Here is a 14,868-nt window from a genome sequence, read left to right as displayed (position 1 = left end):
ACTGTGGGGCTAGACTCCCTGGGTCGGTCAAAGGTTCCTGCTCAGCAGTCGGGGATGTAGTTGTACCCCGATGGGCGGAGGGGGTTCCTTTTCCCACAGTTGGAGAGATGACCCTCAGAGCTCCCTCAGTCCCCCGAGCAGTGTGGTCTAAGGCCAAGCGGGGGTCGGACCTGCCGGCTAGCTCCCCTGGGACCACCTCTGGCCTCTGGAGGGCTGCAGTGGTGAGTAGGGGTTCCCCTGAGCACAGGGGCTTACAGTTCTCGCCTTCTCCCCAAAGTCAGGCAATTGAGGCTGAAGCGACTGGGCCCCCGGACGCCCCTAGAACGTTGCTACAAGAAAGGGGGTAACGTTAGAACATTGCAACACCGGCGGCGGGCGCGCAGGCGGGGCCAGGGGGCAGGGCTTCCCGGCAGGGGCCGGGCTGAGGATGGCCGAGCACGGGCAGGAGGCGGAGTTCCGCCTCACCGCGCTCTACATAAGCGGGCCGTGGCAGCGGCTGCGCGCTGATACTGACCTTCAGTGTGCTGGTCCCAGCGCCATGGCGCCCTCCAGGAAGTTCTTCGTTGGGGGGAACTGGAAGATGAATGGGCGGAAGAAGAGTCTGGGGGAACTCATCAGCACTCTGAACGCGGCCAAGCTGCCGGCCGACACCGGTGAGCCCTCGCCTGGGAGGGTCGGGGCCGGGGTTGGGGGGGTCGGGCGTGGCAGCGCCCTCTCCCGACCTCTCTTAGCCGGGTGTCCGCGTGGACCTGGATGCAGGGATGGGGACAAGGACTATTGGGGGTCCGGGCCTTGACCCCGCAGCGCCCCTGGTTCCGCAACCGCAGGACCAGGGGTGCGTCGAGAGGGAAAGGTGGGGCCCCACTTAATGGTGCCCTCGGACTGTGGGACAGGAAAGGACTTCTTGGGTCATCGGGAGGAAGATGGCCCCGGGCGCGGACTGGGGCTGCACCAGCCAGGAGCCGGGGGTAGAAGCGGAGCCTAGCCTCTGTGGGCGACTGGGAGAGGCTGGCGACAGCCTGCGAATGTGGGGGAGGAGGCTGAGCGCGCGTGCGGGCCTCCCGCTACCTGCCCCCGGCCGCCGGCCCCGTGCGCCGCCGCACGTAGCCCGAGACTCCTCCCCGCGCCTTGCTGCCTGCTCAGGCCCCCGCTGAGCTCCCTCGGCCTCCGGAGCTACGCGCACTGATCCTTTCCCCTCGGCAGCCTGGATGACTCCTGCTTTCCGCCGAAGGGGCTGAGCAGGTGCCAAACAGGCTGAGCCATTTGGGAATAAGGAGCTATCCTACAGCTTTCTCCGTTTTCTCCTGGAAACGGGAGAGCGCAAGGCCTCTATGAGTCAGTCCACTCCCTGCCACGCACGGGCAGAGAGTGCTGTTCTCAGTCCTTCTCCTCTCACCCACCTAAATCATAGAACCACGGGCCTGATCAAAAGAGGCATCCCCTTCTGGTTTATTCCCCAGAGACCCCAGTACAAACCCCAGGAGCTGGCCCCTTCTGCTTTTGGTAAAAATCCTTGCCTTGCCTTTCCTATATGGGGATGGGCTATTTTAGAAGGGAGGCGGGGTTGGCCCCAGAGAATGCTGAGTCTAGGAGGTGCCCAGGCCCAGAATAGCCCGGGAAATCAGAGCCACAGCTGTTAAAAGAGCAGAGGGCAAGGCGAGGGCCGTGGCCTCTGAGGGGCATCTGGAAGGCCCAAGGAGTTGGATACAGGCCCAGCCTGGGCTGGGAAGTGGACACAGATCATCTTGGTGGAGTGAAAAGGAGGGGAAAGCAGAACTAAGAAAGAGGCTGAAGGCTGGGGGCTCCAGAGCCCAGGATGCAGTGTGGAGAATGAAGGCTTCCTGTGATCTCATCCCCCGGTGCCACCATCTTCTCCTCAGAGGTGGTCTGTGCAGCCCCCACTGCCTACATTGACTTCGCCCGGCAGAAGCTAGATCAGAAGATTGCTGTGGCTGCGCAAAACTGCTACAAAGTGGCTAATGGGGCTTTTACTGGGGAGATCAGGTGAGATGCAGGCGGGAGAGTGGTGTGTGGGGACCCTGCCCTCACTTTCCTCATTGAGGGGAAGGCCACAGGGTGGGCTCCCTGCTGAACCAGGGCTTATCTCTTCCTTTAGCCCTGGCATGATCAAAGACTGTGGAGCCACGTGGGTAGTCCTGGGGCACTCGGAGAGAAGGCACGTCTTCGGGGAGTCAGATGAGGTTAGTAACCAGGAGAGGAGATAAGAGATGCCTTATTCCAAGAGGGGTGTCTCACCAAGTGTGTTCCTCAACAGCTGATTGGGCAGAAAGTGGCCCACGCCCTGGCGGAGGGACTTGGAGTAATCGCCTGCATTGGGGAGAAGCTAGATGAGAGGGAAGCTGGCATCACTGAGAAGGTTGTTTTTGAGCAAACCAAGGTCATCGCAGGTATCTCGGGAGAAAGGGATCTTTGAGCCTAACCAGGGCCACGGAGGCACAGAGGGTGGGGTCCACTGCCCTCCAGCCTGACTTGATCCCCTTGCTGGAAAGGAAAGGGGAGTCAGAACCCTTGCATCCTCCCTATCACTTCTGCTCCTGCCCCTGATGGTATAGATGCCCCTTAGAGTTTCTTCAACAGCCACCAGAAGGCAGTAGGCCACCACTGTTGTTCATTCTCTGGGAAAGGAGCTGGAGAGCTCCTTACTGTTCACCCTTCCATCTGTGATCTCTGTCCCACAGATAACGTGAAGGACTGGAACAAGGTTGTCCTGGCCTATGAACCTGTGTGGGCCATTGGTACTGGCAAGACTGCAACACCCCAACAGGTAACCACCCCAGGAGCCCTGCCTCATCCTCCCCTGCTGTGGTAGAACTGGACAGCCACAGAGACCATCGAGGCCACCCTCTCATTTTAAAGACAGGCCCTCAACCCAGAGAAGGAGAGTGACTTGTCCAAGGACATCCATTCCAGGGCCTAGGTGGGATTGGAGCCCTTGTGTTCTGACTTAGATCCCAGGGTTCTTGCCCCAAAACCACACTGCCTCTCTCCACTGGTACCCCGGGTTTCTCCCCTTTGAGTGAAAGGCAGAAAGTCTTACTTAGTCTGGCTTCTTGTTCTAGGCCCAGGAAGTACATGAAAAGCTCCGGGGATGGCTTAAGTCCCACGTCTCTGATGCAGTGGCTCAGAACACCCGCATCATTTATGGAGGTAAGTCGGTTTGGCTCCATTCTGAGGTGGGGTGGGCTGAGAACTAGACTGAGCGCTCCTTAGATGTGGAGGTAGAGATGGAGTATACCCATCCCATCCCCGACCATTCCCTCTCTCTTCTCCTTTCCCAGGGTCTGTGACTGGGGCAACCTGCAAGGAGCTGGCAAGCCAGCCTGATGTAGATGGCTTCCTCGTGGGTGGTGCTTCTCTCAAGCCTGAATTCGTGGACATCATCAGTGCCAAACAATAAGCCCCATCCATCTCCCCTGCCCGTCCTGCTAAGCCAGGGACTAGGTAGCTCAGAAGCCCAATAATTGCATCCCCAGCTCCACCCCCCCCACACACATGCTTCTGGTCGTGTCACCTGCCCCCTCTCCTGGCCTAATCCAAACTGTACCTCTTCCTTTACTGTTTACACCTTACCCTGTAATGGTTGGGACCAGGCCAATCCCTTCTCCACTTACTGTAATAGTTGGAACTAAATATGTCACCAAGGTGGCTTCTCCTTGGCTGAGAGGTGGAAGGGGTAGAGTTTGCTCTTGGGTCCCCTCAGTCCCCAGTGAGGGAGGAGAAAGAAGCCATCCTCCTCTCCCATCTCGCACCATGAGGCCAAGGGCTGAGAGACAGCCCGGTCCTCCCCTCCAAGGCCAGGGGTGCTGCTCTCTCCCTTGGTGCCAACGCCTGTGTGTGTTGTGTATGTGAGCAGTCCCACGTGTGGGGGAAATAAACAGCTGGAAGTAAGCCTTGTTGTTTGTCCTTCTTCACAATACTTGCCCATATCATCTCTCTCTCTCTTTTTTGAGGCAGCCAGAGGACCCTTGTGCAAAAAAATACCACGAACAGGTTTCCGCAACAGCACATCTCTTAGTATTTTTACTTGAAAAAATGTCTTTCGTACCAGGCTGCCACAGCCTTGAATAACAGCTCCTCCCTTCCACCCTGCCTCTGGGTGGCTCTGGGGCTGTTGTCTCCGGAGCTTGGGTTGGGGTAGGGGCCCAGCCTCACCTCCCCCACCCTCACTGGCTTGATGTAGCTGGTCTAGGCCAGCAGTGCCTCCTTCCCCCCACCCAGGGGAGAGGGGTGTCAAGGCCCCAGCGCAGTCTGTGGTATCACTGGTAGAGCAGGTAGCGCTTCATGGCAGGGGGCAAGGGCAGAGCAGATACCTGGCCAAGCCGGGTATCTCCCAGGGCGTGGCGCACACACAGGCGGCTCAGGTGCAGAAGGGAGTGTGGCTCCGCTGGGAGAAAGAAGGAGAGGAAGTTAGGTAGGAGTGCAGCCACCAGCCAGATATCCTCAAACTACTGGGTCCTGCCCAGGTTCCCTTCTGCTTTTCTGCTCCGAGTCTGCTCCCACCTTGCTTGAAAGGGAGATCTAAGGCACCTCCATCTGCTCTTGGGGTGAGAGGCATCTCAGAATTCATCCATCCCCAGTCAGAGCTGGGGGTGCTATAGCTAAGGCCCAAGGTGGCTCTGATGACGGTGGAGCTGGCCCAGGCTTTGATTCCAGAGAGGCCTTGGAGCCAGGGATGATGAGGTGAGAGGAAGGATTGCCCTCCTCTCCTCTCGAATAGCTCACATGGGTGACAGGAGGAGAGGCATCCTTGTTCTGCTGAAGACTGCAGCTGCAGAGAATGTTCAGTTCAATCAGCCCCAAGCCCTGGCCCCATCAGTTGCCAAGGAGACCCTTCCCCTGCAGCCCCACCCCGAGACTCAGCCTCCTTCACTGCTCCCTTCCTGGTGCCCAGGGCCTCAATGGATCCTTCCTGGGGTTTGACTGAGGAAGGAAGTAGGTATGTGTCACAGACAGGTCAGAGCCCAGAGACTCTGGTCCATACCCTGGGTGCCTGGCACTCCCAGTCCTCTTTCTATTGGACTTGGACACCTAGCTCAGTACCCATCTACCCTTTGCACCTCTTGCTCCATGGGCTGATATCGCCTGTAAGGCCCTAACTCTGAATCCCTGGAGTGTCTCCCTCCAGTCTGAGGGATCACCACTTACTAGCAAGTTGCTTTCTCAAGCCTCACTTTTACCTCTATTGCTTTTGGGAGGATTACATCAGGTAACAGCTGTGAAGACCCTTAGCCATTTCTGGCACTGAATAGGGGCAGGAGGCAGGTGAGATGAAGGCCCATTCCCTCTGTTCTTGTAAGGCGCTGAGCTGCCATCCCAAAACACAGCCACCGGTGACAGAACCCTCTCCCCACACCTGCCCCAGGCCTCACCTCTCCTTTCGCCCAGGTAGCTGATGCGGACCTGGCACTGGCCCCAGACAGCGCTTACTGCCGGATAGAGGGTCCGGCCCTTCAGTCCGCGGAAAGCTGGCCCCAGGTAGGTGCCCCCAATTGCGTAGCCCAGAGTTCCCTCCTCCATGTCCAGAACTACCAGCAGCCTCTCCGGCACCTCCAGCTGCTCACCCTGAGGTCCGGCTGGATACTGGGGGGCCCCGGGCCCCTTGCTCTGATGGTACAGCTTCCCCCGGCCAATGTCCCAGCCCCAGGACTCGCTGTTGCTGCCCAGCAGCGCCGCATAGTGGTCAGCCTGCAGCGGGGCGAGGGCTGTGGCCACGCCCACCACGGCGTGGGTGCCCCTCTGCTCGCGGGGCCAGCAGATCTCCCAGGCGTGCAGGCCCCTCGAGTAGCCCCTCTTACCCCGGGCCCCATCAGTGCTCTGGGCCACGGGCCGCCGCTCAAAGCACAACCCCCCTTCCTTGACCTCGATGTTCTCTGAGCAGTCCTTGGGGTTCCAGCCGTGGCGCCGTTGGGCCCCCAGGTCAGGAGGCGGCGCAGACAGCAGCTCCTCCAAGCCCTCTGGACAAGAGAGGTCAGGGTACAGGGCGTGTGGGGTGGGGGTGCTGCTGCTGCTGCTGCTGCTGCCCCCTGCCAGGGCCGTCTGGCCCATGGAGGTGAGTAGCCGGAGGACTCCCCGAAAGAGTCTTGCTGGGGCGTCTCTCTTCTGAAAGTTGAGCTCCCGTTCGGGATTGACCTGGAGAGGAGTTGGAGAGGAGGAGGGTGTGAAGTGCGGGATCCTGGATGGGGTTCCTCACCCAGGCGCTCCATCCTCCCATCCATGTTTGCCCATCGCCCCTCTCTTCCCCCTTCGCTTCCCAAAAGCTCCCAGGCCCATCACCTTGTCCTCACCCATCTGTCCCGGTCTCCCTAGACTCTCGCGAGTTCTCCTCCTTTGGGCCTCTCCGGGGGCCGTCACCCTTGCCTGCACCGTGCCCCCGTCACGGTCCCCGAACCTCGCTTGGCTTCCCAGGCCGGGAGGTCGCCGGGCCTCGGGAGGAGGCCAGCCGAAAGCCACGGCGCACCGGGCGCTGATCGCCGGCCGCTTCCGCCTCCAGCACCTCCCCCAGGCCCCGCCCCGCCCGACGTCCCGCCCCCAAGGGGGCACCAGGGGCGGTTAACCCTCCCGTCGCCGCCCCAGGTCGCGCGCGGCCCCGAGGCCACGCCCCCGTAGAGCCCACTTCTGGCGGTTAACCTCTGGTCACCGCCCCACGCGAGGAGGCTCTCCCGGGCGGTTAACCCTTCTCCGGCCGCTACAGAGTCCGCACCCGGGCAGTCCAGGCTCCGAATTAACCCTTTGATAGTATCATCGCTTTGGGATCCCTGGAGGTCTGTTCTCCATCGTCAAGACCTTTGAGCAGCCTGGCTACCAACTCCTCAGCCCCTAGAGATAAGGGGCATGGGGTCTAGGAGGGGCTTCCATAGTGTTGACATCTGTTTCCACGGCCCTTTGATTCTGGGTCACTGTTTCTGGGCTGGTCTCTTTCTAGCCCAGTTGTGAGTCAGCCTGTTGTATGTCTGAGGTTTGGAACTCTGTGCTTTGAGCCTAGGTGTCATAGGTCTCCATTGCTGTTCTAGTCTTCATCCTGGACGTCAATCCATTCCTGAGCTGTTGGTTTCGTTTGGTAGTGCAATGGTTAAGACCTTGGTTGTGAGTGAAGCTATGCCACTAATTAGCTGTGTGACCTTGGGGAGGTTGCCAAACTTCTCTAAACCTGTTTTCTCTTATGTAAAATGGGAATGATGATGGTACTTACCTCATAGGGTTGTTGTGGAGTTGAAATAATTCAGGTAAAGCACTTAGCACAGAGCCTGGTACATAGTATGCACTCACTAAGCATAGCTATTATTGTTTACCTAACATTTACTAAGTGCCCACTCTATAGAAAGGCCATATGATATAGTGGTGAAAGATGCTAACTGTGGAGCCAGGCTGACTGGGTGTGACTCCTCCAAGGCCAGTATGCACATGACCTTGGGCAAATTACTGAACCTCCCTGGTGCCTGTTTCTTCCTCTGTAAAATGGAGATACTATTCGGTATCTACTGCATGGGGTGTAGTGAGGGTTCTGTGAGGTTATATATACATAAAGCACTTAGTTTCCGGTTCAAATTTAATCATTTGTGTTAAGCACTGAAGATTAAGCATTGAATCCTCAAAGAAGTTAGAAGGACATTTATAAAACAGCTTATCATGTAGTAGATGAAATTATGGAGATATCATGAAAGTATTATGGGAGTAAAAAGGATGGGACTTCTAATAGGGGGTCAAGCAGTTCGGAAAGAAAAATGTCCTGGAGGAGATGACACTGGGCTGAATCTTAAAGATTGACTAGAAATTGGTCTGAGAAGTGGTTCTGCAGCTTGGGGGCTGGGTTAGGGTTGCTGCATGTAGAAGGCATTCCAGACAGAGGGGTCAGCATGAAAAAAGCCGGAATCAGTAGGTGGGTTTGGGGAAGTTCAAAGACTTCAGGGTTGCTGCAACAGGAAAGGAAGCAGGAGAGACAAGCCTAGAGAAGTCAGTGCCAGATCTTGAGGCCTTGCAGGCCAGTTAAGGAATGCAAATATCTTGTAGGACAGGCCAGTAATGGGGAGCCACATATATCTTCTTCTACAGATAGAAGCAGGAGGGGAACATGGTCAGACACTCATTTTAGAAAAACCTCCCTGGCAGCAATGTAGAGGAGGTTTCCAGGGAAATAGGACTGGAAGCAAGGAGACTGGTTCCAGCAGCCCAGGTGACAAGTGTCAAAAGCCTGAAATAGGGAAGTGGAAAGAAGATGAAAAGAATTCAAGAAACACTGATAAAACTGCAAGATTTGGTGACTAATTGGATGCTGAGGCAGGGAAAGGAAAGAGAATAAGGGAGGTTTCTAGCCTGGAAGACTCTCTTGGAAGGTGGTAGCACTAATGAAGATGGAGATGACAGAAAGAGGAGCAACAGGGGCAGGAGGGTGGGAGAGAGGTGGTGAGTTCAGTTTAGGACGTGTTTTTTGAGGTGCCTGAGCAACAACCAGATGGAACCATCTAGAACACACTTGAAAATGGCAGGTCTGGAGGGGGAGTGAGAGGCCTGGGCTGGAGATATAAATCTGTGAGCTGCGTCAGCCTGTAGTCAGGAGTTGAACTATGAGAATCAATGAGGGAACCCGGAGAGAGTGTGTAGAGTGAGAAGAGGGTCAAGGAGGATACAGTGCAGCAGAAAATTCAGGTTTGATTACTTACAAAATTTTTTTTTGTCGTTGGCAACTTTGGTGAGAGAGCACATGTGGGTTGTGGAAGGTGGGAGTCTGGCTGAACTGGCACTTTCTGTGTGTCAGGCACTGTGCTACAAGCTTCACATTTTTAGGGGATAGAGAGTCAGAGAGGTTAGGTGACAATTATGTCTCATAGTCAAAATTACCCTTGAAAATCCCTTCTTACCCCATCTATTAGGTACAGCATATGTTAGTTTTGTGTAAAATACAGTATGTGGCAGTATGTATACAATGATGTACAGAATAAAATTTTATAATATTTTAAGAGAAAGAAGAAAGCATATTAAAAAGAAAGATATGAGGGCCAGCACCGTGGCTTAGCGGTTAAGTGCGTGCTCCGCTACTGGTGGCCCGGGTTCGGATCCTGGGCATGCACCGACGCACTGCTTCTCCGGCCATGCTGAGGCCGCGTCCCACATACAGCAACTAGAAGGATGTGCAACTATGACATACAACTATCTACTGGGGCTTTGGGGGAAAAAAAAATGGAGGAGGATTGGCAATAGATGTTAGCTCAGAGCCCGTCTTCCTCAGCAAAAAGAGGAGGATTAGCATGGATGTTAGCTCAGGGCTGATCTTCCTCGAAAAAAAAAAAGATATGAACCTGAACACTTGTCATCCACCCAACCTGGATCGTCTTGCCAGTGTGACGACAAAAATAATGACACTATGACTGTGAGTAGCAGCCTATTGTGAATATTAGTGCAGGACCTGTGTGATAAGCGAGTGGATGAAGGCTTAGGGGACAGAGAGCGAGCATACGCTATGGCTGACTCTAGTTCATCTTGAGAAGTTGACCGTACCTGCTCAGCTGCTGGTTGTTTAAAACATGGTATTCACAAATTGTTGCACTGATCTTGAACTGCTCAAACATTCGTTGATAATAGCTCAAATATTCATAATGCTACAAGTAATTTTAATATTTTACTTTTTTATCAAGATATAACATAAAGTACATTAATCTTAAATTGCTCAATGAGTTTTTACATATTACAAAAATATTTACACATGCTGTGTGACCACCACCAAGAAGATCAAGATCAAGAACACTTCCAGCATCCCAGAAGGTTCCTTCTTACCCTTTCCCTGACACTACACCCCTAAAGGTAACTCCCATTTGACCTTTATCAGTATAGATTAGCTTTGTCTCTTCTTTGATTTCATATAAATGAAACCATATGGTATATATTCTTTTGTGTCTGACTTATTTTTCTCAACATTATGTCTGTGCGAGTCATCCATATTGTTGCATGAAATAGAATGCATTATTTTCATCGTTTTACAGTATTTCAGTGTATAGATATACCACAATTTATCTATTCTACTATTGATAGACATTTGATTTGTTTCCAGTTTTTAGCTGTTATAGAGAAGGCTGCTGTGTACAGTATTGTACAAGTCTTTTGGTGGACCTAGGCACTCATTTTTGTTGGGTATATACTTATGTGCAGAATGGCTGGGTTATAAGGAATCACAATGTACAGATTTAACCACATGTAATTTTGAGGTTTCTCTCCATAGAGGGATTTTATTCAGAAACTAAATCATTCAGGAGCTGGCCCCGTGGTGTAGCGGTTAAGTGCGTGTGCTCGGCTGCTGGCAGCCCAGGTTCGGATCCTGGGCGCGCACCGACACACTGCTTGTCAGGCCATGCTGTGGCAGCATCCCACATAAAGTGGAGGAAGATAGGCACGGATGTTAGTCCAGGGCCAGTCTTCCTCAGCAAAAAGAGGAGGATTGGCATGGATGTTAGCTCAGGGCTGATCTTCCTCACAAAAAAAAAACAAAAAAGAAATCATTCAGGTATTTTGTAGCATGGAGCACTTGAACATATTTATAAAGATTTGAACTGGTCTTCTCTTCCTGTTCATCATATCTTTGTCTTCCGGGGATGATTTTATCAGTTCCTCAAGCTTTTTATTAGTGTTTCTCTGTGGCTCTCAAGAAGTTCTTCAATTTCTTCCACAAAGCCAACATGATCCACTTGCTAGGCCACGTGAACAGTGAGTTTCACTTCTCTGTCAATAGAAAACCCTTAAAGTCCTAAACACATTCTTCCCAACATGCATTGACAGTTTTAGGCTTGATTGTTTCCATGCCTGTTTAATATAAATAATGCAACTGGCAATACCCAAGAATTTCCAACTCTTCCAACTCATTACCACATTAAGACTAGGGTCAGCATTCATGGCTCTGAGAGTCAAAGAGGAATCTCAGCCTCATGTATGTGGCTTTGAAACAGCAAAGCATGCTTAGATCAGCAGAGTGAAGGATAGGGGTGATATTGGGGGGAAGAAGACTTCCATGTCTTTATGAGCACACTCATAAAGTGTGTGGTACCTCGGAGGGGTACTGCTGTGTGTGATCAGCAACACTAAAGCCAAGGCCTTTCTCTCTCAGGTCCTACTTCTAGAATGTGGAACTGTAAAACCAAATCAGGAAAGGTGTTGCAGTCACCCAGGACTTTGCATTTGATTGCTAGAGTACAAGGAGATTTTTTTAGGGCACTGGGATTTGTATCCCAGTAGAACACATCTGGCTTTATTAAATACAGAACTACACTGCCACCATGAGAGAGTGAGAGAGAGGTGGTTAGAAGGTCATCAGTTGCTTTCAAACCTTGTGTTTCTAGTTTGGAAATATAAAAGCAGTTGGGCATTTTCCCCCCAGAAGATACCAGCCTCATTATATTCTGGTAGATAGCCCTTTGGCAAATAATTCTTTTTATTAGCTTCCAGTGAGTTTTGCTTCCTATTCCTCCACAAATACCACCTCACCAACAGTTTGCACATTTTTAAGGTTGAAGTGGTTTCTAAAACCGTTATGCCATCCCTGGCTGGTTTTGAAATCCTTCCATCGGAAGTCTGTCTTCTCTGGCAGGAGGTTTGAACTGTGACTTGAGACCAAGAGCTTTTCTTTTTTCCTTTTTTTTGCCATGTATTGCCATTACTGCCATATTTCTGGTTCATTTCCTCCAGGCATACGTTTAGTGCTCTTTCAGTCTTCATTCAAGATTTATCACACGTACTTTGCTGTCACTGTAGCAGTTATAGTGTAACGTGATGACCTGACTTCACAAATTTGTTGAATCTTGATTGCACATGTGGATTTCTTGAGATATTTATGTGCCACCTTGGAGCTGGACATGCCACTCCTCGGTAAGCAACCTGGTTTTTCTCCCAGCATGGAAAAGGATTGCTGTTTCTTTGGTTAGGTGCCAAATGAAACGGTTGGATTGCCTTCAGATAGGTCGTGTTATATGGAAAGGAGGTATCTTAAAACATTAGTTTAAAAAAACAAAACACTAGAATTGCAGTCAGCCTCACAAAATGCACACACCGAGGGGCCCAGAACTGGGGCCAAGAGAACACAGTCCAGTCTCCCATCTCACACTCGTATGAAATGGTGGCTGCCGACCTTCTCCACTATTTAATCTGAGTACTGCTGAGTTCACGTGAAGTGTGTCTATGATGAAACTCCGCCCTCTCATTTAATCATTTTTACAGATTCGTAAACTGAGGTTTGGAAAGGTGAAACGACTTGCCCAAGACTCAGAGCTGGGAAAAGGCGGCATCAGATAGAAACTCAAAAACTGTAAGCCACGCTGCAAAGCCAGAGGCGGTAACAAAATGGCGACTGCAGCCAGTCTGCAAGCCTGAGCGAGACACCCCGACCCGCGCTATCACCCCGAGCGCCGTTACGTAACGGCGGCGGAGCCCGCGGGGCGGGGCGCTGACTCACGCGGGCGGCGGTCACGTGGGCGGTCACGCGAGCTGGTGCGCTGCGGGGCTGGCGTCCGGCAGGGGTCTCGTGCGCCTGCCAGCGGCCGCCCGGCTGCCTGGATCTCCTTCCCGTGCGCTCCACCCGCCCACCGCGACCGAGGCAGGAGCTCCCAACCTGGGGCTCGCCAACTTCCTCCCCTCGCTGGCGTTCGCGTCTCGAACGTTGTGTGCCGGAACAAAGGCCCCAGGGCGGAAGCGAGGGCCTGAAGCTGAAAGGCCGAGCTTGGAGGGAGCACGTGCTTGGAGGGCCTCCCAACTGGCTGCTGAGGGGCGTGGAAGGGTCTTCTGCGAGTCTCCTAATTTAGGCTTACACCCCGAGTTTGATTACAGTTAAAGGGCTACCTTCCTCCATCCCTCAAAAAATTTTTCTTACTTCCCCATCTCTCTCTCCTTCCCACTATCAGAGTAGTAATGTCTAGAGACCCTCCACAGGAGAGAATCCTTTTGTTCCCCTCGGAGGAGGGGGGCGGGAAGCAGGAGACAGCCAGATTATGTTAGAAACTGCAGTATAAAGGAGCACACCCAGTACAATAACCACTCCCTCTTAAACCCTGCCAACCTCACCTAGATTAGTCATCAAAAGTCTTACTTGCCATATCTAATACCCTTTTGTTTATCCTTGCTGATTTTTAAAATACCGACAACTTTTTCTAGTTTGCCTTAGACAATTTTTTCTAGTTTTCCTTCCACCTTTATATCCTTCAGGGCTTCTCCTTTCTTCTAGTGAATCGTAACTGGGGCTGTCTCCCTAGCATGTCCTTTGTTCACTTCTCATCAGTGATCCTCAAAGTGGAGGGAGAAGGTAAAGACATTTTATCTATAAGGGCAAATCCAAATTGAGGGGAGGGTGTCCTTGATTACTTTCAAAAGTACATTTAATATTCATTCAGAAAGTATCTATTGAGCACTTACTATGTGGCATGCGCTGTGCCAGACAGTAGGATGCAGATTGAAACTCACAGAGTCTCTGGGAGTTAGAAGAAGCCAACATAGAAATCCTTGAGGAACAAACTTGATGATCCACGAATTCATGTGCAAAGACAAACTGTTTACAGCTATCAAGGAAAAGCAGGGAACTGTAAGAGGGGATCTTATTTAGATGAGAGGTCAGGAAAGGCCTTTCTGCGGGGGCCTTTAAGCTGAGGCCTAGGGAATGAGCAGGAGTTAGTTAAGAGAAGAGTTCCACACAGAAGAAGAGAGTACAGTCATGCGCTGCATAACGACTTTGGCTAGTGATGGACCACACATAGGATAGTGGTCCCATAAGATTAGTACCATGTAGCGGAGGTGTGTAGTAGGCTATACCATCTAGGTTTGTGTAAGTACACTCTATGACATTCGCACAACCACAGAATCGCCTGCGGACACATTTTTCAGAACTATGCCTGTCGTTAAGCAACGCATGACTGTATAAGTGAAAGCCCTGAAGAAGGGAGCTTGGTGGTAGGAGGAACTGAAAAGAGGGCTCTGTGGCCCAAGTGTGTCTCCAGCCCACTAGCAAAGGTCACGACAGACCTGCCTGAGCTTTGCTTATAGGCCATGGTGATGACTAAGGATTTAATCCCAAAAGCAATGGGAAAAGCCTGAGGGATTTAAATAGAGGGTTCTGTTTACATTTGAAAAACTTACCACCGCTGCTGCTCGCTGCTGGTGGAAGATGGCTGGATGAGAAAAAGAGTGGAATCAGGAAGACTACTTAGGAGGTTCCAGGGAGTGATGTTAGCAGTTTGGGCCAGAGATGTTACAGAAGAAAGAGAGAAGTAGATGGATTCAAGATATATTTGGAGACAGAATGTATCACACATGGTGGTAGATTCACGGGGGCCAGTGAGAAAAGGTGTCATTGAGGGAGAAAAAATGACAAGGAGAACCCAGGGTTTCTGGTTTGAACATCTGAATGGTGATATAGGGAGCACTAAAGAAAAACAGAGTTAGGGGAAAAGATACAGAATTTGGTTTTGGATATGTTAAGTTTGAGATGTCTGTGAGTTGTATAAACGGAGAAGTATGAGGTTAGCTATTATAAGCCTGGGACTGAGAAAAGAGTTCTTGGTTGGAAATAGAAGTTTGGGATTCATTGGGATACGCAGTGGTGTGCTGGAGCTGGCTCATACAGGCTTGTGAGAGCTGATTGTTAATTTTTCATGAATTCTGTGAACCAGTTGTTAAACACATCCATTATTGACAATAAAATTGTATAAACATAATTTAAATAAATTAAATTAAAAACAAAGGTTGAATACTCAAAACTCATCACTTTGTAATTATTTTACTACAGTTTTGTATTAGTTTGCTAGGACTGCCATAACGAAATACTAAGTAGTTTAAACAACCCAAATTTATTTTCTCACAGTTCTGGAGGCAAGAAGTAAGATG

General features: G+C 51.5%; 2 protein-coding genes across 3 annotated transcripts; one reads left to right on the top strand and one right to left on the bottom strand.

Annotated features, from left to right (window-relative positions):
- The first annotated feature begins 412 nt into the window (after positions 1-412).
- TPI1 (triosephosphate isomerase 1) lies at positions 413-3,909 on the top strand. Its single transcript, XM_004438694.3, has 7 exons — positions 413-653; positions 1,881-2,004; positions 2,117-2,201; positions 2,276-2,408; positions 2,700-2,785; positions 3,081-3,168; positions 3,300-3,909. The coding sequence occupies exons 1-7, from the start codon at positions 428-430 to the stop codon at positions 3,416-3,418; spliced, it is 861 nt and encodes a 286-aa protein (XP_004438751.1). The 5' UTR covers positions 413-427; the 3' UTR covers positions 3,419-3,909.
- A 103-nt stretch (positions 3,910-4,012) lies between these two features.
- SPSB2 (splA/ryanodine receptor domain and SOCS box containing 2) lies at positions 4,013-6,453 on the bottom strand. 2 transcript variants are annotated; one of them, XM_014793962.2, is made up of 3 exons: positions 6,306-6,453; positions 5,391-6,150; positions 4,013-4,405 (listed from the first exon to the last, which is right to left on the bottom strand). In XM_014793962.2, the coding sequence occupies exons 2-3, from the start codon at positions 6,064-6,066 to the stop codon at positions 4,278-4,280; spliced, it is 804 nt and encodes a 267-aa protein (XP_014649448.1). In that variant the 5' UTR covers positions 6,067-6,150; positions 6,306-6,453; the 3' UTR covers positions 4,013-4,277. The 2 variants fall into 2 exon arrangements, with proteins under 2 accessions (XP_014649448.1, XP_004438752.1); XM_004438695.3 differs by having other exon boundaries at positions 6,295-6,404.
- Between the last annotated feature and the right edge of the window lie 8,415 nt (positions 6,454-14,868).

The sequence above is a fragment of the Ceratotherium simum genome, chromosome 17 (assembly GCF_057802395.1).
Source record: "Ceratotherium simum simum isolate JZ-2026a chromosome 17, ASM5780239v1, whole genome shotgun sequence".
Classification (NCBI taxonomy): domain Eukaryota; kingdom Metazoa; phylum Chordata; class Mammalia; order Perissodactyla; family Rhinocerotidae; genus Ceratotherium; species Ceratotherium simum.
The sequence above is the reverse complement of the archived record's forward strand: the minus strand, read 5'-3'. Positions and strand labels throughout refer to the sequence as shown.

What these genes read in the sequence shown, in the direction of transcription:
- TPI1 (XM_004438694.3), top strand. Translation starts at nt 428, where the DNA reads ATGGCCGAGCACGGGCAGGAGGCGGAGTTCCGCCTCACCGCGCTCTAC. An exon ending in CAAGCTGCCGGCCGACACCG is followed by an intron (nt 654 to 1,880) that starts GTGAGCCCTCGC and finishes TCTTCTCCTCAG; the next exon opens with AGGTGGTCTGTGCAGCCCCC. An exon ending in AGACTGCAACACCCCAACAG is followed by an intron (nt 2,786 to 3,080) that starts GTAACCACCCCA and finishes TTCTTGTTCTAG; the next exon opens with GCCCAGGAAGTACATGAAAA.
- SPSB2 (XM_004438695.3), bottom strand. An exon ending in CTACCTGGGCGAAAGGAGAG is followed by an intron (nt 4,406 to 5,390) that starts GTGAGGCCTGGG and finishes TCTTTCTCCCAG; the next exon opens with CGGAGCCACACTCCCTTCTG.